This window comes from Eurosta solidaginis, chromosome 3, assembly GCF_040869045.1.
Source record: "Eurosta solidaginis isolate ZX-2024a chromosome 3, ASM4086904v1, whole genome shotgun sequence".
NCBI classification, from domain to species: domain Eukaryota; kingdom Metazoa; phylum Arthropoda; class Insecta; order Diptera; family Tephritidae; genus Eurosta; species Eurosta solidaginis.
In genome coordinates this window covers 266,335,375-266,357,907 of record NC_090321.1, presented here as the reverse complement: position 1 = coordinate 266,357,907, position 22,533 = coordinate 266,335,375, and the positions used below count along the sequence as shown (strand labels likewise).

At 36.3% G+C, this 22,533-nt stretch overlaps 1 protein-coding gene across 1 annotated transcript; it reads left to right on the top strand.

Annotated features, from left to right (window-relative positions):
• The first annotated feature begins 813 nt into the window (after positions 1-813).
• LOC137245515 (amine sulfotransferase-like) lies at positions 814-21,271 on the top strand. Its single transcript, XM_067776314.1, has 5 exons — positions 814-1,124; positions 15,338-15,470; positions 15,529-15,856; positions 20,825-20,903; positions 20,963-21,271. The coding sequence occupies exons 1-5, from the start codon at positions 859-861 to the stop codon at positions 21,111-21,113; spliced, it is 957 nt and encodes a 318-aa protein (XP_067632415.1). The 5' UTR covers positions 814-858; the 3' UTR covers positions 21,114-21,271.
• The last annotated feature ends 1,262 nt before the right edge of the window (positions 21,272-22,533 follow it).

The following is a 22,533-nucleotide window of genomic DNA, read 5'->3' as shown; positions in this document are numbered from 1 at the left end:
AAGAATGGGGGAAAATCGATCCTGATGTTACAAAGAAATTGGTACACTCAATGTCTAATCGGCTTCAAGAAGTCATAAAGACCAACGGAAGGCACACCAAATACTATACTCTAGTATATTTCATTACTTTTATTAAATAATTCAAGGTAACGTCCACATAACTTAGTACCTATTTTATTTAAATCGTATTTATTTAAACATTGAAATTTGATTAAAAGCTATTCAGTACTATAACAAAGCTAATACGTTCTAATAACTAATAAGATTTGAATTAAAAATATTTCAATAAATTTATGGGCGTGGCATAACATTAAAGGGCCCATACCTTAAATGACGAACACTTTTGTCTATGTGAATACTGAAAAAAAAAACTTCCCCAGAAGATAAACATTGTAGGAATTTTTTGCAATAGGCAAAGGAATTTTTTCTTAAATTTAAAATATATGAATTTTTGAAATAATGGAGAAAATTTCCATGCATATAAGATAGGGTTTCTTTTATTTTAGAAAAGTTTTATTATTTTGAGAAGAATTGCTATGGCGAGGGAGGGGGGGGGGGGGGGTAACTCTCCTCCAATCGCCCCACCGTGGATCCGCCATTGTTAAATTGTGAAACACTAAAAGGAAGTTTTAAAGATTAAATCTTATCCGTAAATGTCTAAATGAATTACCTTAATTCGCAATCTACAAGCATTCATTTAAAGGCCTTAAGAACACAATAAATCTTTATGACATAATGAGTAGCAATAAAAAGCTGCTGAAGACAAAGACTTTTGGTTTTATATTCCTAGTGCATCATAATAAACATCGGAAGTCAAATTTATTGTTTAAACATTGAAGTCACAAAGTCCGTTTGAAAATGCAACAAGTACCATTGAAACCGAAAAGCTTTCCAACAAATTTGATACAAAAAGATTGGTCCAAGCGTAAAATGTTTGGATATTTAGACCAGATGTTGGTTGATAAAATACACGACATGGAGGTGAGGGACGATGACGTTTGGTTGGTGTCACTACCAAAGTGTGGTACAACTTGGATGCAAGAGCTGTTGTGGTTGGTGTTGAACAATTTTGATTTTGAAACTGCGCGTAATGAACATTTGGAAGTGAGAGCGCCGTTTTTAGGGTAAGATAAGTGGGAATATGTGATATTGTGTATTTTTTATGAAATATTTGTATATATGTATATGAATGAGAAGCTTAGAAATTGGGTATCCTAGGAATGAGTTTTTCGTGGTTTGTATTTGAAGGTTTTGATAATTAAACTACCCTGTAGTCAAACCAGCTATGTAGCTATGAAATATCTCTAACCCAGAAGAAGCTAATGCCCAACTAGGCACGCACTGGCCGTTCATCGTGATTGTTTTGAAAATGGATTTTCTATTAGAGCTTTGCGTTTTTACATTGGGCTCACTTTGAAGGTCCCAGGATTATACTGAATGATTTGATCATATTAATTTGTCAAGCTTGCCACCAGGGCGACTCAATATGCATACTGCAAAGACAGAACGGAAAAAAAGGAGTATGCCAGGTGGGTGTTCTTTCTCCCCTACTTTGGGTTGCCGATGACCTGAAAATTGCTATGAGAAAGACATTTTGAAATACACTGAGGGTCGTTTTATAAGGTTGCCAGGGTCTCGGGACCAGGTGATCCGAATTGTTGCGGCTGTTAACCCTCGAAAAACGATATTTGTTTCCCTTACGCGGATATACACGATTCCTGAATTTGAACTACCTTTAATTGGATAGTAACGCTGTTGTTGTCTGAGAGGGCTAAGTAACCTTTAAGGCTTTTTTTAAAAAGAAAGAGTGGCACTTGGCAAGCGCTGCGATTCTCTCCAAGGGCGTTCTGGTCTGATATGGAGCACTATCAGATACAGTCAAAAGAATAGAAGCGAAGCAGAAATTTACCGTTCCTGTAATATACGGGACCCTTCAGACAACACGGAAGGGGGAAGGGGGCGGTTTGCTCATATGGGATTGGTGTCAGCCGTTATCTTCGAGGAAGAGTTTGCAGTTATTAAGGATGCCACTCTTACTAAATTTAGCATATTACAGATAGAGATTTGTGCTATGGAACGCAGACTCCTACTTTATTCTCACCTTAAAGCCATTGCGACAACGAGGCGAAAATATCTCGGTAGGGTTATACTTTACTCATAAATAACCAACTTTCAAGTATGTGTATCTCATTCGTAGCTCTATCCTTGCCAAGCAGGGATTTGATAATGCTACGATTTTAAAATATATGCATGTATGTACATAAATTGTGGCCCGGAATTAACTTCGAAATTAAATGACTTAATTTCCTCGATGCCCTCGCGGTTTTTTCGGATGACATTTCTGTAGGGTTCCTTTTAATATATTATACATTTTACCTGTTAACTTTATATACTTTGGGAATTCATTAGTTTATTTTCAATAATTTTATTTTCATTATTTAATATAGGGGTTGAAGCCACTTTTATATTTTATAAAATCTTCTATTTAAATACGCCTAAATGTATGTGTTGTTGAAGATTGTTATCACGGTTAATTAATAATAATATAAATTTATTTTATATTTTAATATGAAAATAGCTTTATTATATTAAACGCCTAATGTAGATGCCCGGCTAGTTGATGTCTTCGTCAAAGCAAAATCTGACATCACCGCCATTCAAGAAATGCGCTGGAAGAAGCAAGGAAGAAAGAAGATTACAAATTGTGACATCTGTTGGAGTGGCCATACAAATAAGCGCAGTTTCGGCGTCGGATTCGTGGTGGGAGAGTGACTTTGTCGCCAATTATTGGCGTTCACGCCTGTGTACGAGCGTCTCGCCAGGGTGGAAAAAGAAGGTGTTTTTGGCCCTACAGTGGGAAAGTTCAGCCTACACAAAGAAACTTCTCCTAATGGACTGAGGCTGATTGACTTTGCCGGTGCTCGAAACATGGTCATTTCCAGCACGAGGTTCATGCATAAAAAGATACACCAAGCTACATGGCTGTCTCCTGATCGAAATACTCGCAATCAGATAGATCATGTTGTGATAGACGGACGGCATGCCTCCAGTGTTTTAGATGTGCGCACTATCCGAGGACCAAACATCGACTCGGACCATTATTTCGTCGCAGCAAAAATACGCACCCGCGTCTGCGTGACTGAAACCAAGGAACAAAAAACACAAGAAAGCTAGACGTCGGGTTAGCCTACAGGGCTACGTTAAAAGCGAACGCAACAAGAGGAGTGGGAAACGAGACGCCTTTTCAGGAAGCAAAAAGCAGAGGCAGAAAGGCATGAGTGCGAGGAGCTTGAGCTGCTAGCCACCAGGAATAACGCTCGAAAAGTTTACCAAAAAATTCGGCGACAGACGGAAGGTGTTAAGACCGGGGAAAACTCCTACAAGATCGAAAACGGCAACATTGTAACTGATGTCCAGAGAGTACATAGATTATGGAGGGAACACTTCTCTGCTCTCCTAAATGGAGACAACGATTTACCGCACAGAGATGACGGATCCAGCAATCGATGAAGATGGAATAAATGTCCCCTCACCTGATTATGATGAAGTAAGAATAGCAATAACCAGATTGAAAAACAACAAGGCCGCGGGCGCTGATGGATTGCCTACGGAGCTATTCATATACGACGGCGAGGAGTTCGTAAGGCGCATGCATCAGCTTCTTAGCAAAATATGGGCGGACGAGTGCATGCCCGACGATTGGAATCTAAGTGTTCTTTGCCCAGTCCTCAAGAAGGGGGATACTGCAAACTGCACCAACTATCGCGGAATCAGCCTTCTTAATGTCGCATATAAGGTCCTGTCATGTGTACTGTGCGAAAGATTGAAGCCCACCGTGAATCTACTGATTGGACCTTATCAGTGCGGCTTTAGACCTGGTAAATCTACCATCGACCAGATTTTCACAATACGCCAATTTTTGAAAAAACCCCGCGAAAAAAGAATCGACACACATCACTCTTCGTCGATTTAAAAGCCGCCGTCGACAGCACGAAAAGGAGCTGACTATATGCCGCTATGTCTGAATTTGGTTTCTCCGCAAAACTTATACGGCTGTGCAAAATGATGTTGAGCAACACCATCAGCTCAGTCAGAATTGGGAAGGACCTTTCCGAGCCGTTCGAAACTAAACGAGGTTTCAGACAGGGTGACGCCCTATCGTGCGATTTCTTTAATTTGATGCTAGAGAAAATTATACTAGCTGCAGAACTTAACCTCTCTGGAATAAGATCCTATAAAAGAGTGAAATTACTGGCGTATGCTGATGACATTGATATCATCAGCCTTAACACCCGCGCAGTTAGTTCTGCTTACTGCAAACTGGAAAAAGAAGCGGTAAAGATGGGTTTGATAGTAAATAAGGACAAAGCAAAGTACCTGCTGTCATCGAGCAAAGAGTCAGCGCATATGCGCCTTGGCAACCACGCTACTGTTGGCAGCCATAATTTCGAAATAGTAAAAGCTTCGTTTATTTGGGAACCAGCATCAACACTAGCAACAACATCAACACTGAAATCCAGCGAAGAATCAATCTTGCCAATAAATGCTACTTTGGACTAGGTAGGCAATTGAAAAGTAAAGTCCTCTCTTGGCAAACGAAAATCATACTCTAGAAGTCACTTATCGTACCCGTCCTGCTATATGGGGCAGAAGCATGGACCATGACAACAGCAGATGAAGCGGCTCTGGGAGTGTTCGATAGGAAAGTTCTTCGAAAGATTTGTGGACCTCTACGTGTTGGCGATGGCGAGTACCGAAGAAGATTTAATGATGAGCTGTACGAGCTATACGCAGACATCAACATAGTCCAGCGAATTAAAACGCAGCGGCTGCGCTTGCTAGGCCATCTATGCGAATGAAGGAAGCGGAGGTAGAGGGCGGCCCCCACTCCGTTGTAAGGACCAGGTGGAAAACGATTTAAACTCCCTTCGTGTGACCAATTGGCGCCAGTTGGCAGAGAGAAGGAGGGACTGGCGCGCCTTGTTGGACGGCCATAACCGTTTAAACGGCTAAGCGCCAATTAAGTATGTAAGTAAGTAAGTAAATGTAGGTTTTTATTTTATAAATATTTTCAACAGAATGAATATTTGAAAAATCAAAATAAACAAAATAACATTATTGAACATAAACTAATGAATTAGCAATGTATATAAAGTTAACAGGTAAAATGTATAATATATTAAAAGGAACCCTACATTACTCCCCCTTCCAGAGAACATCAAATAAATTAAATGTGACTTTTTTCCAATGTTATTGTGATAAGTGTTAGAGTTGTTATGTAACATTTCAATAATTGCTGAATTTAGCCTGTAATTCGGAATATTTTTGATTTAATTACACTGGAGCACAAATTCTTTTTTTCTGCAACAGAGAGCGCATTATGAAATTCCTATGTAAAGTCACCCCCTGATTCTGAAAATCAAGGTTATTTTTAATTCTATGGTAACGTTTTTGAGATATTAACAAATTACCTTTAAAAAAAAAATTGGGTCCACTTAATCATATATATCTCAAGAACGATTTAGCCATTCTAAAACAGTTTAAACCCATTAAAAGGTAATAAAATTTGCTATAAACTGTGCATACAACACTTTTTGGCTAGATCCTGCAGATTCAAAGATAACGAACAATCATTACGGTTTTTTTTGGGAGCGTAACGTTTGCCTGTTTTAGAAAATTCTACCTCGCAAAATCCTGCAAAATGTTAAAAAATCCTGCATAGGTAAAATCCTGGTTTTCTAAAATTTTGCTTTTTCAAAATCTTTGTTTTCCAAAATTCTGCTTTTGCTGAATCCGGCTTGACAAATTCTGCTTTTAGTGTACTTACCCTTTAGATAAACTTTCTGAACAACGAAATGAACCGACATACGCAGCGAAAGTATTCAAACTCATACACAGCGATTTTAGAAATCAAATAAACAACTTTATTCGTAATCAGTGTTGCCAGGTGATGCAAAAAAAAAGAAGCTAGATTGGCAAAAAAAAAAAAGGTTAGAAAAGGCTAAATTTAGAAAAAAAAGAAGCTAAAAAAAGGCCAGAAATTTTTTGGTTAATTCATTAAATTTTTTTTATATTTAAGTTTACACATTTGTAAATAAAAACTTATAAACATAACTTAAGCATAATTTCCTGTTTCAAAACATATCAGGCACATTTTCTTTGACTAGCACATGGAATTACTTTAAATGATTGCATCTATCTATAAATCTTATAAAATAAGGTCGCTAAATTTCATGTATGCACATAACTTCACACAGAATGCTCCGATTTTAAAACGGTTTTTTGCATTTGAAAGCTTAGCTACGTGAGATGGTACAGTTAATATAATTTGAAGGTATATATTATAGGGGCGTGGCAAATTGCCAAAATGTAGTAAAAAATCATAAAATTTTTGTTTACATAGCTATAACTCATAAACGGATGGATGGATTTAAAAAATTCTACTTTTCAGTAAAACTTTAAAATATTTACCTTCGATTTGCATCAAAAAAATACTTGATTCCTTTCTTATATCAGCCAAGTTGTTTAAAAAAAAGTAAAATTTTTATCAAAAAATGCGTATGTGTGTTTGTTCGCTGTGAACTGTCCGCGCTAATTGCTTTTGAGTGAGGCTTGATGCGACACATACATACGTACATATATAGCATTCGCTGCGTTATTTAACTTCGGGCGTAAGTTTATAGGTATGTATGGATGTACATCACTACATAGTATAAAACAAAGTCGCTTTTTCTGTCCCTATGTCCCTTTGAATGCTTTAACCTTTAAAAATACGCAACGGATTTTGATGCGCTTTTTTTAATAGAAAAAAGAGTGATTGAAGAGCAAGTAACGGATGAACATATTTGGCTGAAAATTGGTGGAGGGGTAGCTTAGAACCAGGAGACAGACATAGGCTAATTTTATCCCGTTCTGGATAGGGTCTTGTTATCAAAATGTGGACCTGGGTAATCCTGGGATATGTTTGTACAATATGGGTATCGAATGTAAGCTGTTTATGAGTACTTTGATACGGGGTATTTTTCGTACCCGCGTGTAAATAGGGTCTCGAGATATAAGCGAAAACGTGGACGCGGGTACCCCTAGAATGTGTTTATAGAATATGGATAACGAATGAAAGCTGTTGATGAGTGCGGAAGTGCTGTTGATTAGACGGAAAAAGTTTATTAAAATGTATGGAGATAAACCAAATTTAGGGCAGAACAACGTCTGACGGGTCTGCTAGTATGTGTATATATGTACATAAAAAAAAATATTACAAACTAATTATTTATATAAAATATTCCCCATCTGAAGAATCAGAAGAGCTTATGTCTGGGTATAAAGTTTCGCTATTTACCATAGATATGAGATCATAGGTAATTTCAAAGTCATTACAACATTTAGATAAGCGTTTTAACGAGCATCTAATATTAAGCAGCGCATTAAGCATTTTAATTTTTAGTTTGTTCCTTAATTTAGTTTTCAGAATTTTCATGCCACTAAAAACTCTTTCAACCTCCGTGTTACTGAGTGGTAATACTAAAAAACTAAATATGAATTCGACAAGTTCTAAAAAAGGAGGTTCGTTTAATGCAGTTTTATGTTCTCGGACTTCCGACCAAAATTCCATGGTGGAGTGTACATTTTTCCATTGTATTGTTATAAGTTTTCGCCACTGCAGCTCTGTTAATGCTATTTGACTTGAAGAATAACTATACTTCTCTTTTTCAAAGTAAGAAAATACATCTGGCTTTGAAACTTTCAACGAATTTTCAGCAGAAAAAGAATTAATCTTTTGGAGAGAACTCATATTATTAGGCATTAGGTGTTCACAGGAACTATTGAAATTATTTTATTTTAGAAATTATTAAAAATACATTCGGAGTAAAAAACGCTTGAAAAAAGTCACGAAGCTAAACCCAAAATTTCGAGGCTAAAGGCAAAAAAAAAGGCTAAATCTAGCCTCGAAAAGGCTAACCTGGTAACACTGTTCGTAATATGTTTTTATATATGTATGTGCGTATATATGTAAATATTTTAGTCTAGTAAATTGAAATATTTTTTGCAACTCTCTTCAAATAACTTGGTTGATTTAATTCATTCCTTTTTTTAATAACTCTTCGTAGTTGCTTGTTTTTTTTTTTTTAATTATGTTTCTTTTCTTTCTTATTATTTCTCCATTTCTCCATGTATTTGAGTTTTCACATAAATAAGCTTTTGTAAATTTTATGGGAGTTTATAAAATTGTGAGGTACTTTCACCTACAATGACTTTTAGTCTGCGATGTATAAGGGTATTTCTAGTTCCAGCATTTCGTCAATGAACATGTGTACATACATACATATGTATGTTCATACGGGTGGTATAATAAAATAAAAAATAATGTGTACACAGAATTTTCTAATTCGGGATTCTCAGAAGCAGAATTTTAAAAAATCAGGATTTTAAAAAGCAGGATTTTGCTTTCGGGATTTTGGAAAAACCGGATTTCGTTACCAACCCGTTTTTTTTTAATTTTTTTGTAACTTTTGATTTTGGGGACCTTTTTGTTAACTAATCAGTTTTGCTAGCTGGCTTGAGGTCCGAATTGAAATAAAAACACAAGGGCTTTTTTTATATATTACCAATATATTTCGAGTACATACGGTAATCGTCTTCAGGGTGCAAACTACAAAACATAAAAACAACAAAATAAATAAATAAATAACAAATTTTCTAACATACAAATTTTTAAAAAATTAATCACATACATTTTTTACACGTGTGTATCACTTGACGTGGAGTTTATCACTGATCGTTTGTTTGTCAACAAATATCTATAGAAGCTAGCGGAGTTATCTACGTCCGTTTTGTAGTTCATTCGTTTGCTGGTTGGTGTGTTAATAATGTGAAGCATTTCCAGAGTAAATCGTTTTCTGTAATGTTGTTCTTGTTGAAGAATAGTAGCTTTGTCAAAGTTTGGTGAGTGGGAGTTTTCAGTACAGTGGGTCATAAGTGCAGTTTTTTGGTTTGCAGTATGGTGGCAATATTTGAATTGAACTGCATTTCGGCATGTATCAGGACACCTTGTCCAAAACTGAGGAAATTTCATTGAAGTGCAAAAAAGTGCGTTATTGTTTTGGTTCGCATATGGATTTATTAGGTCATTTTGCGAAGAAGCACCTTCTAAATCAATAAGCGAATCGATAACCCGATGTGTTGGTGTAGACATGTTTCTGTGGTTTGGTGGCATGCGAAGCATAATTAAAATGGAATGTCAAAAATTTATTTTTAAAAGAACGTTCAAAACTCAACGTTATTAAATGCAAAATATTCTTCTAAACCTTCAGAAGAAATAGTTTACAATAATAATAATATATCTATATATAATTATACATATATATTGGAGCGGGTCAAATTGTATGGATGGATTTTTTTCATCAGGAGTATAGCAAAGACGTAATCTACAGATGATTCTAAGAAAAATAGCTGAAGACACCATAGCTCTAAGTCCGACTTCGAGTCCCCCACTTTTGCAAAATATATATTTTGCCATATGAATGTAGGGTTTGGCAAAAAAAATTTCATAACTTCTGATAGAATTATAGGAAAAATATCATATTGGGCTTACTTTAAATATATTTAACGTACATTTCAAAATATGTATTAATATTTATAGTGTTTTGGAATTTTAGTAGAGATATCAGGCTTAAATTATGAGAAATTTACCTAAAATGAATTTTAATTATTATATTATAATTTTTAACAAATTTCCTATGGAAATTTTTTTTCTTTACATCTACAATAAGTTCAGAATATTTCCAACAACTTTCATTCATACAGTTTTTCTTTTTTCGAATTCGTTTTAGTAGAAACAAATTTTCAAAAAAAATCTATATTTTCAAGTAATAAGCAAAAAACACAAGTTTTATAATTTTAATGTAACTTATTTAAAAAATTATTTTTTTTACTTAGAATTGACCATTTTAACGCATTTTTCAAAATAAAAGTTTTCAAATTTTCCGATGGTGTATCAGTTGTTGTATATAGACGTAATACCCTGTTTGCTTTGGTTAGCCATCAAGAATGTGCAACTGGTCCTGGTTTAATGTTAGCTAAATGGACTGAAACAGCACCATTTGAAATTGCTTTGGCCATTTGATATAAATATTTAACATCTGTAGATAATTATCGTTCTTGTTAATCACTGATCATACAAGGCATATTTTCCAATGCCATTGGTTCAAAATCACTTACAACCTGAAAATTTGATTTTTTAGATCAATTAAAATTAGTATAATTTTCCTATTTTAATTTGATTGAAAAAATATTATAAAATAATTTTAACAAATGCATACCTGAAAATTGTCACAGTCTTGAATGTCTCTGTATATTTTTCCACTTGCTGCTCTTGGTCCACTCGTGACTGTTTTATCTAATGCTCTGAACAAAGGACCAAATGGTAATTTATTGAAATGAAGCAAACATATAAACCAGTGCAGTGGTCTATTTAAAAAGTCGTATAACACCATTTTCTATTCCAGTATTAGCTGGTTCTCCATCGCTGCACATGCCAATTAATTGAACTATTGACAGTTTTTTGTTATTTAAGAATTCAATTAATTTTTTTAATTTGTGTTTTGCATTTTCTTCTTCACCCAAATTAACATATCCAAGTAATTCAGCATTAGGCTTTTTTAGAAAAACTAAATGGGGTTCTTTTACCATATTTGTATGAAATTTCTCATTAATTTTCTCTCTAGTTAATGAATCATTTTTTCTGCCATCGAAAGAAAATGCATTTATATTGGAATCTATGTATCGTTTACGAAGCACTTCATCTCTAGCTTTAATTTTTTCTCTTGCACCTTTAGATTTATCCATTATGACAAGTTCACCACGAACATATCGAAAATTTATATCTCCGAAAAGGGCTGTTGCTAAACATGAAGCAACTCTATCTGTAACACCGTATCTGTCACACATCATAGCAAAATTTATAGCATCGTATCGTTGAGTATAATGTCCTCGTTTCACTGTAACAGATACTTCTGCAACTGCTTCATTTGCAATTTGTGCTTCACCTGTTTCCATATCTGTTCCAAGTGGTTCGTATGTTGGATCATCACTAACTGTTGGCAGTGTTGGTATTGTTGTAGGTATTTCTTCTACAATGTCATCCATATATTCAGGTATTGTGAATTTTCTATCATTATATTGGTCCATCAAAAATTCTTTTAAATGGTTTGGTATACAACGACATGAGCATTCTGTTGTTTTTAACTTGCATTTACATTTTCCAATGTAAAATAATTCATTTGTTGTACGAATGCCGTAAATTCCTCAACTTTTTTCTGTGTTTAATGCTTTCGTGATATTTTTCAATTAAAACATTTAGCTTTCTTAGAATACTACGTCTATCAATTAGTTGAATATTCAATTTATTGCAAATTTCAACCAATTTATCAATTACATGAGGAGTTAAATTTTTATGCGAAAACATTTTACTATTTTAGCATGATCACTTAAAAAAAAATAAAATTTTAAAATGTCACTTGATAAACCAAATGCAATAATATCGTGTCATGTATATGTGATAAAGTGGATTCAGATGATGTAGAAGGATTTGGTTCATCCATTTTAAATTTAAATACAAAAAGCTGTAAAAAACTGTCCATAAGAAATTTGTTAAAAATGATAATGTAGTAGTTAAAAGTTCATTTTAGGCTAATTTCTCATAATTTAAGCCTGATATCTCTACTAAAATTCAAAAACACTATAGATATTAATACAGATTTTGCAATGTACGTAAAAGTAAAGTAAGCCCAATATGATATTTTTTTCTATAATTCTATCAGAAGCTATGAAGATTTTTTGGCCAAACCCTACATTCATATGGCAAAATATCTATTTTGCAAAAGTAAGGGACTGTAAATCGGACTTAGGGCTATGGTGTCATCAGCAATTTTTCTTAGAATAATCTGAAGATTACGATTTTGCTATACTCCTGTTGGAAAAAATTTAACATGCTTTAATACATACATATACATATATAAAAGATGATATCGTTGTTAAAATTCTTGCGAATATTCAGTTTGTTGCTGTAACTGATGTTTATGCAATGGCTTTTCATGGTGTAGATTTGTGTTTAGAACCAAGGACCTTAGCTGTGACTCCTTTTGTATACGTATTCAAACGTTATTATGTTGTTATGTAAATAATGCGCTGGAATATTAAATCAATCTTCTTTGGTCATGCCTTTCACTTTCTTCTTTTCCGTCTACTGTTGCTCGCACTGTTCCATTTACTTTTATCCATGAGTAAATTTAAAAAAGCTATTGTTTTTGGGAAATTTGTTTCCTTCGCCTTTGCATGTAATTTTAATATAGCTGATGATAATATCCTTGCATTTATAACGTTAACAATCACTAACAATGCTGTGGTTGCATCTGTTGCAACTTTCAGTTCTTTGTTTTATTTTGACTGTTCTTTTCGCTTTTGTCAGCGTTGCAAAATTTTCAGCACACACACAAAAATGTTTCTTGTTTAGTTTAACTATTCTCCTTTATGTTATTTAATTATTGAAATAATTAGTAGATTATACAATCGTTCACAATTAATTTCACGCGTTTTCTACGAGTAAATTAAGCTATTTCCACGATTCCCCACCCAGCATTTTTTGAAATTATTAATAATATTAGAGTCTTTTTCGAGTCTCCAGCATGATAAAAATAAGCATATATGCGCTCATTTTCTGATCAGAAAAGACTCCCTCGTCGGGAAAAAATGGTACCCTACGCACAACTACACTTGGTGAGCCTATTAACCTATAGTTCTAATCAGTATTTGTTGTTGCTTTTTCAATAAATCATATTTCACTCATAAGAGGGAGTCGATTTTGAGTCTTCTTTTGATCGCAGAATTGATTAAACAGTTTTTAGTCGTCAAAAGGAATCGAAATGACTCATTGTGGTGATTTATACTTTAATCACTTTAATCAATCTTCCATATGCTATGTGGGTCACAACTGTTATGACTGGTAGGAACGCCATTATATAGTGGTTGAGACCACCTTTATATTTTACAAAAAATTTTATTTAAATACGCCTAAATGCATGTGTTGTTGAAGATTGTTATCACGGTTAATTAATAATAATATACATTTATTTTATATTTTAATATGTATACAAAAAGCTTTATTATATTAAACGACTTTTTATTTTATAAATATTTTCAACAGAATGATATTTGAAAAATGAAGATATGAAAATAAAATTATTGAACACAGACAAAATATATAAACTTAACAGGTAAAATGTATAATATATTATATAAAGGAACCCTCAATTTCAATCACCAAAAGTTAAGAGATTCGATCTCAATCACAAAGGAAACCATTTAATATGACCACTAAAAACCTTCAAGGTCACTCTACACCCCCCTTCCGCGAGAAATTCGGGACCGCTAGAGCTCCACCTGCTAACCAGCCACACAAGCACATGGAGGTGGCGGTTTTTTGCAAGACATGTACCTTTCTGAAAAAAAGACGTGAGTACCAAGGCCTTGTGCAGTTCTATATGTAAACATACAGATGTTAGTCTCTGTAAACTAATGTTTTTGATTTAATTATAGCGTGTCCACGGTTTGAAGCTAAACCATAACAAAGCTTTCTTTACTATAAACAAACAATTCTGGGCTTTTTGAAAATAGCTTCGTCAACAACCGAGATTGAAAAGTTATTGTTTTATCATATTATTATTATTGGGCGCTTTCAGCGGATACAAGTGTTGATTAATCGTTGAGTATTTTTGATTCACTCAAAGGTTGAGATTTTATATCAAATTACTCACCACAAATTTTTTTCACTCTACTCACTCAACGTGTTTCTTCGGTTATCTGAGAGTTTAAAATGTTGGTTATGAATATAATTTTTCTAGATATTATGAAGCAGTGCGAAAATAAATTAAGATATCTTGATGTTAATTCTTGCGATCCAGACTTCGCTGGCTGGGTCATGTTGTGCGAATGGCCAATGTTGCTTGTTACCTAAACCTCAAATTTCACGGGCATCCTGCGCGATGTTTTACAGGGCTACTTGGACACTGTTACCAGGTGGACTGAATCATATGGACTGGTTCTTTTTACAAGGGGATGTATGCCCACTTTCAGAACTCCCCCGATTGGGGGATTGAACAAGAAACTGTTCTGGAGACCCAATGGAAAGCTGTCGGTAAGAGGTAGCAGCCTCCGCCAAGAAGATATTGCAGTAAAGGCTTTCTAATTTCGGGCACTGTAGCTTTTCTACCAAGTTCGAATGGGGAAGGGGATTCATCTGGGACAGGGTACCAGTTAACTTGTTCACGTAAGGGTCGGAGTTTGACGTAAATGTTGGTGGGAGGGGGTGGGGGGATGGGTGGGTTTCTTTTGTCAACAGTAAACTTAAGTCGCACTGCGGCGTCTTCCAAGTGGAACTTGCCGCGATTTAGGATGCGTTGGATGAAGTGCTTAGGGAAGAGTGCTTGACAAGGTTGCGATTGCATCGAATTATTTTATGATTAAAATTATCTGGCTCCCGGGCCAAAATGATATCCTGGGAAGCGGTCAGGCAGATTTCTTAGCCCGCATCGGTACAACTGAACTGAATGAAGATGGCTGTATCCCCCCAGCGAGTCAGGGGGCTTAGAATATACCCACGGCAGGTATGCCTGTCGTAATAGGCGACTAAAATACCAATTTTATTTAAAGCGTTGTGTAGCGCAACCCTTTCAAGGTTTTGCTAGCACAAAATATAGCTTCTCCAACCCAATTGTTAACCTCACCTACCCGTGGCAAATAGTGTTACTTTAACAGCCTACGCTCTGGCAAGCCCAAGTTCCTCACGGATCTAGGGGGTGGGAAACCGGTATGGCCTTGAAGGTTTCATGTGGTCATACTAAATCCTTGTCGAGATGGTCGGGCTGGTGCTTGTTACCGGAACGTACTGGATGTGCATCCGGAAGAGGACCATCAACAACACTCCCCAAGGCCTTCGGGGAGTGTCCTTATCGCTACAACAACAACAACAAGATGGCTGTACATATTTCGGAACTCCGCTGGTCTCCTGTGGTCTGGTCCTGCATAGGAGCACCTAGAGTCAGCTCAAGAACTGTTGGGCGGACACCACCTCCTGCAGGGTAGCAAGATCCTTCTGTCCAGACGACACATTGAAAAGTATACTTACACCCTTTTTAATTAGATACATATATTGTATGATAAATTTCCGTTACTAGAACAATGTGCATGCTAGGACCAATCCAGGCCCTAAACCGAGGTTTCTGTATTATGACATACCTAGTCAGGTCTTGGTTATATAATTCTATAATTTTCATTTTTGCAGATTTGCATACGTTATACACGGGGACTTGGATCGCGGTCTTGAATGTGTGGAAACACTTAAGTCACCACGTTTCTTTAAATCGCATAACCCTTTACCGCTATTACCACAACAGCTCTGGTGCAAGAAACCCAAGGTACAGGTATATTAGTATTTCCGTAATATAATACCTAATCAAATTACGTACTTTATAGATTATTTATGTTTATCGCAACCCAAAAGACTACATTGTTTCATTTTATTACCATAAACGTAGCCTTGGATTTGCTTTAGAACAAACGCTCGAACAACATGTTCTGGAGTATATTGAAAAAGAAGATACGATATCAAAGACCGATTTCGACCATGTAACAGAATTTTATGCATTGCGTAATGAACCCTGGATTTTGTACACAAGTTTTGAATGTATGAAACAAAATCTGAGAAAAGTTATAGAAGATCTTTGCCAATTTTTGAATAAGAATATAACCGAGGAACAAATGGCGGGAATGTTGCATCATTTGTCGTTTGAGGAAATGAAAAGTGAGTTATTGAGATATTTGAAAAATAAAACAATTTATTTCATTTGTAAGAATTCATGGCTTAACCCTGGTCAATAATATCTGCTATTCAATTATTATTATTTGTTGATTATATAATAAAAATAAAATAAAAAAAATTTGAGGACTTCCTTTCTAGAAATGGACAAAAATCAGCGAAAAATGTCCACCTTTATATTTTTACTTCTCATAAATATTTTTTCAATTTCTATGTCAAAATTTAAAAATCAAAGTTTAGCAAGAATATGTCTTTATATAAAGAGTCTAGAAGACCCGGCAGAAGTTGTCCTGCCCTAAATTAGGCCAATCTGCATACATTTTAATAAGTTTTTTCCATCTGACTCTGCCCTCCGCACCTTTTCACTTTTTCCTAATCCTTTTATTCACTCCTCCCTCCGTCTTTTTCGCTTCATCTATCTCCATCTTCGTCTTATTCTATCTCTTTCTCAATCTCCTTCTCTCTTTTCTCTTTCCTTTTCCTCAATTTCTTCTCATTCTTCTGCATCCCTTATTGCCTGTCCCAGAAGGTGGTATGTATTTTATTCCATTCCCAGTCCCAGTCCCACTCCGAGTCTCAGTCCCAGTCGTAGTCCTAATCCCAGTACCAGTCCGTCTCTGGATAATATATACTCTGTACTAAAGCACTCATCAACAGCTTTCATTTGATATCCATATTTTATAAACACACTCTAGGGGTACCCGGGTCCACGTGTTGGCCTATATCTCGAGACCCCAGAGACCTATCCTATATTTCAAGTTAGACCAAACTACACACGGGGTGCAAAACAAATTCAAAATCGGTTCAGTAGTTTAGGAGCCCATTGACCTCAATTGTGTGACACGTGTTTTTTATATATTAAGATATTTTTTGGTAATTTTTGCCCATTTAGATAAAGGAAGTGCTTAAAATATTTTTATTTTTATTTTCTCCTTTTCTTACATTTTCTCGGTGTCTTAACCTATCTGTGAAGTTTTACAGTTGTAGCTCAATGAGAACTTACATAAAAATCAATCCCAATCCGTTTCGTACGATTTTTCTAAATATCTCATCTCGTGCGCCCCCTAGCGAATCATTTTGTATCGTGCCATCAGCTCACATCGATCTCTGAATTAAGTTTGAAATTTCAAGTCTCTAGCTCATCGAGGAGTTACTTAAAAATCGATTGCAAAATTTGTATGAAAAGCCGTCAAACATTCAACCGATCTAATATAAAGGAAGTAAAAACTGAAAAGAAAGATGTTTCTATGACGGTACCACTAGGCTATTATGCTTGTATTTGTTTTACTGCTTACTTCAGATTATTCCATTTTTACGCAAACAACGAAATTTGAGATATTCGGTTTCTATACTATTTGTGCAAAGCATAGTTGTTTGTTTTTGTACAATTATATTTATTGCAGGCGAAGATTTTTGGGTAAGCTCGTGCTCATTTCATAGATTTAGGTTTGTATATTTTTATGATTATAGGTCCCTGCCCGCCAATTTGAAATTAAAAGGAGCACAACGAAAATTTAAAAAGGAGTTAGGCCTAAAATCTTCTCGGTCGCCCCAAGTACTAATTAATATTTTATTCATTTATTATATTTGTTTATAAGGGAAAAACTGAAAAAAGCTTACTAGCCTGGTTTCAGCCGAGTTATCAAGAGTTCCTGTGTCGGTAATGCCATTGACAGTTTGTAACTCTATTTGTCGGTTCTGTCTTGATAGTGAGTATATAAATATACTGTGTTCAGCATCGTTCTGGCTTATGAATGCATTTGCCCACAGTTCGGAGCCGGGTATCAGTCCAGATGGGGGATTTCCGTCACTAGCTTCCTTTTTCCTTCTACCTGTTTAGATCAGTTTTCTATAGCAGGCAGAATTTGTGCTTACTATGTAAGATATGCCTGACTTATGCCTAATTAGTTAACTAATTACTTTGTGGGTATATTTGCAGAGCCCCCCCCCCCCCCTCCCCCTATAAATTCAGAAAACAAAAAATCCAGTAACACACTTTATCACAAAACATTACTCACAACACTTTTTCCAGAAAACCAAATCTCAGAAGTCAAAACTAAGAAACAAAAATCCCGACAAATCAACCTCAAAATTTGAGAAACAACTTTTTTCATTTAGAAGAAAATTTTTCTAAACGGAGTCGCCCCTCGGCAGTGTTTGGCAAGCACTCCGAGTGTATCCAAAAACTCATATGCCTTACAGATGCCGTTAGGAGTCTGCATAAAACAAGTAGGTCCCGTCCTGATTATTTGGAGGAAAAACTAAAAGGAGAACGCCGCAAATTGGAAGAGAAGCTCAGCCTAAAAACTCTTCGGAAGTTATCGCGCCTTACATATATTTATTTAATAATTCAAGAAAATATTTAAGAGCTTTCAAAAATTTTTCTTGCTATAACGAGCATTCTCCCACTGTGGGTAAGGGGTAGTAGAATATGCCCGTGGTATGGTAAGCCCGTCGTAAAAGGCGAGCAAGATACCGAGGCTATCCAATCCTGAGTAGTCATAACTCGAAAGGGAGCAACGCGATCCTATCATTGTCGAAAAAACTCTACCGTGGAGAGCAGGAATAGCCAGTGTGTGATCTGATATGATGTGTCGCATGATGATTGTATACAGGTCTCATCTCCGGTCTTCTTCCTTGGAAAGTTGGCAATTAAGTTTTCTCTGGGTTCGCCCACTAGGTTAAAGCAGTTTCTTTACTTATTCTAACCTAAGCATATGTTTTTCGGAGATTCTTCTGCGGAAGATCAAGGAAAAGATTGAAAACAGACAAAGCAGATGCCTATCGTTTGTTGATAAAAGTTCATAATTGTAAGAGCGGGTTCGTGCTCAATATTTTTTGAAATGTTTTGAAACTACGTTAGGCTATAACGAACGGTTGGCACCGGATCTAGAGGAAACGTGAATAGTAGCTTAGGATTAGTTTGATAGGGGCTAATCCTGCAGTGAACGGACATTTCAATTCGATGTAACGAAAGGGTTGTTATCACATCCCTTAGTTGTGATGCAGGATATCCTGGTGCTCAGAAAAAACTCCGTATCCTACCAAGGTAAGACCTTGTGATTGTACTACCGATTACAAGCTAATTGGGCTAAGAATTGTTTGGGCAGGGAACATGGAGCCCATGGTTGGGTCACTGATGATGCAAATAGATCCGGGTGTTGTGACACCGTGAGGTTGAACCTAAGATACAGGTAATCACGTTAAACGCATGTTAATTGTATCAAGCATGAATAATATTTGCTATATGGTATGTTGATGTCGTGTTGTGGCACCCTTTAAATTTACCAATTTACACTAGTGTTGCTTTAGAGTATATTAACTTTGGTAACATAACGGTTGGTTGTACAATGTACAGGTATAAATGAATCGAGATAGATATAGATTTCCATATATCAAAATCATCAGTATCGATAAAAAATTTGGTTAAGCCATGTACGTCCGTCCGTCTGTCCATCCGTTAACATGATAACTTGAGCAAATATTGAGATATCTTCCAAATTTGGTATAAGTTCTTATCTGGATCCAGAATAGATTGGCATTGGAAATGAGTGAAATCGCCTGACAACCACACCTACTTATATATATAGCATTTTGAAAAATACAAAGCACCTGATTATTTGGTAAGTAATACACCTAGAATGCAGAAATTTTATGTGTGGACTGATATTGACACTCTTGATAAAATTTTTTTGAAAAGTGGCGTGGAACCGACCTATCATAATAAAATTAAACAGAAAGCTTGCCTTTACTGTAGGGAATGCTTCAAAGAAAAAATTTACGAAATCGGTTAAGGACCACGCCCACTATTTATAAAAGATTTTTAAAGGGTTATTGGACCAATAAAAAAAGCTATATCTATGAAAAAAAATAGCTTTATATTTATTATATTTCCTTTTCCAAGTGGAATTTTAGCAAGAAATGGGAATAATATAAAATTTGTGACAATGGGCGTGACACAGCCCCTTTCACGTTAAAAATATATATAAGTTCATGCTTCATATTGATTTTCGCCTGAACGATTTTGGAAAAGAAGACAGTTTTCGGATAGTTAAAGGATAATTTCGGGCTTAGCTCCAGATTATTTTAGAACATTCTCTAAGTTATCTCGGGATTTTTCTGGGCTTTTGGCGATTATTTCAAGTCTAAAAATATTTCGGTCTTATTTTTTGGATAATTTCGGGTCTGTTTCGGGACTACTTATGGAGTCATTGTTTTCCTTTTAATTTCGGAATATTTTGAAATACACAACACTTGTCTGGACTATCTGTTTTCAGGATCATATCGGGGTTATATCGTAATGTTGTGTAGCCGTGATTCGCTCCATCCAATGGGTGCGAATACTTACAAAATGGCATCAACGGTAGTCAGACGAAACTTGCAGTTTTAACATGGGTTGAACAGAAAGAAAGGGGGTGTTAAAGGCATTGGTTCCACATTGCAATTGAAACGAAGGCTGGTGTCATGTGGGGACACGTTGCAATCAGGACATACATTATGAATGTCGGGGTTGATTCTGGGTAGGTAAGAGTTTAACCTGTTACAGTATCCAGCTCGGTGTTTAGCTAGAGTAATGCACATCTTCTTGTGGAGGTTGATTTCCTCTACTGCGAGCGTAGGGTATTTAAATTTAAGAACGGGGTTCTGAGTCCTCAGATCCCGCATTTCCTCATATTGCTTGCGGAGATGACTTCTTAAGTCCCTGGTAGGAAGGACCTCTTCACTCGCAATAATTTTATGTCGTATTGTTACAATTTATTTAGTGACTTCTGCTGGGATGTCCTTTGGCCTCTGTGGACTCTGCGTCTTATTGTTTTTCAGACCTCTTCCTGAAAATTGCAACTCTTCGGTGGTAATGTTATGAGTAGTATTGGAGTTTAACACTTTGAGAAACCCTAAAAGTTGTATAAGGCAACTCTAATGTATAACTTGTACATTTGTTATTCGTTGCAGAGAACCCTAAAGTGAATCATCATTGGGGATTTACGCAATGGCGGGCCAAATATACTCCGGGAAATTACGAAGATATTGGGTAATTATGACCATAATACATAAAATAGTTTATCAATTTATATTTAAATTTCCCCACAGTTTCGTACGCCGTGGCTTATCAGGTGGCTATAAAGACGAGTTGTCGGCTGATGTTATAGCCAAAATGGATGGTTGGATAAATAATAATCTAGAGCGTTATAATTTGAGCATGAATGAACTGCTTTTGCTAGATGCTGAGACAACAGTGTGAAATATTTTTCTAGTAACGGTACTATGGTGCATTTATAATCAGGGATGGTAATAGTTATACTTAAGTTTTATTAACAAATCGCTCTTTAACCAATAAGAACTGAATTTTATTTTTCCTTCATAAAATAAAGATTTTATTTAATCTCTCATAGCACAACATCTAAAAGTGACATGAGTGTAAGGAATCCTTGGAAGAGACTTGAGTTTATTAGTAGCTGACATGATTGCCTTGAGTTGCTGTTTGGTTTCGCTCAGTTATACTCTACCACGTACCTTGATCCCATATTATGTTGTTGTTGTAGTAGTGCTTCGCCCCATCTAATATGTGCGACCAATCACAAATTGTCATTAATGTCCTCTAATGGGAGTCCAAGGAAACTTGCTGTTTCAACAGGGGTGGACCATAATGAGAGGGGTGTTAGAGGCGTTGGGTCCACAATACAGTTGAAGATATGATTGGTGGCATGTGGGGACACATTGCAAGCAGGACATACATTTTGTATGTCGGGTTTGATTCTGAATAGGTAAGAGTTTAACCTGTTACAGTGCCCAGATCGAAGTTGAGCTAGAGTGACGCGCGTTTCCCTAGGGAGTGTGCATTCCTCCTCTGCTAGTTTTGGGTATTGTTTTTTAGTGGATTCGCCGGGCAATTCCTGGCATAGAGGTCCGACGCCTGTTTGTGGATATCACTGAGGACCTGCTTGTGCGGTATAGCTTCATACGGCTTTGTTCTCAGGTGCCGGTGCCGGTTTCGTCATAATGCTTACGGAGATGACCCCTTAAGCCCCTGGGCGGTGTCGCCTCATCAATGGGATGTCTGTTGGGATGCCCAGGTTTCTGGCTATTCAAGAAACTGTTTGGTTAGCATTTCATTTCTCTCCCTAATGGGGAGTATTCTCGCCTCTTTATGTAGATGGTGTTCTGGGGCATAAGGAAACAGCCCGTAGCGGCTCTGATGGCGTTATTTTGGCAGACCTGTATTTTCTTCCAGTGAGTAACCTTTAGGCTTGGCGACCATATCGGGGACGCGTAGCATGCAATCGGCTGGCCAATTGCTTTATAAGTGGTATCTCTATCCCAAGTGCTGCCGGTAAGAGTTTTGAGGATTTTATTGCGGCTCTGGATTTCGGGTACAATTGCGGCTTCATGCTCTCCAAAATGTAGATCCTGATAGAACTTCATACCCAATATTTTAGGGTTGTAAGACAGTCGGCAGCATGGTGCCATCGACGTGGATGTTCAATATGGCCAACATTTGGCGCGTCCATGTTGTAAATAAGGTCGCCGATGATTTGGTCTGTGACAATGTCAGGTTTCGCGAGGCGAAGAAACTGGAGAGATCAGGGAGATAGCTGTTTATTTTGTTACAAAGCTCATTGATCTGTGGGCCTGGGCCTGTGGCCTTTATTGTGCAGTCATTG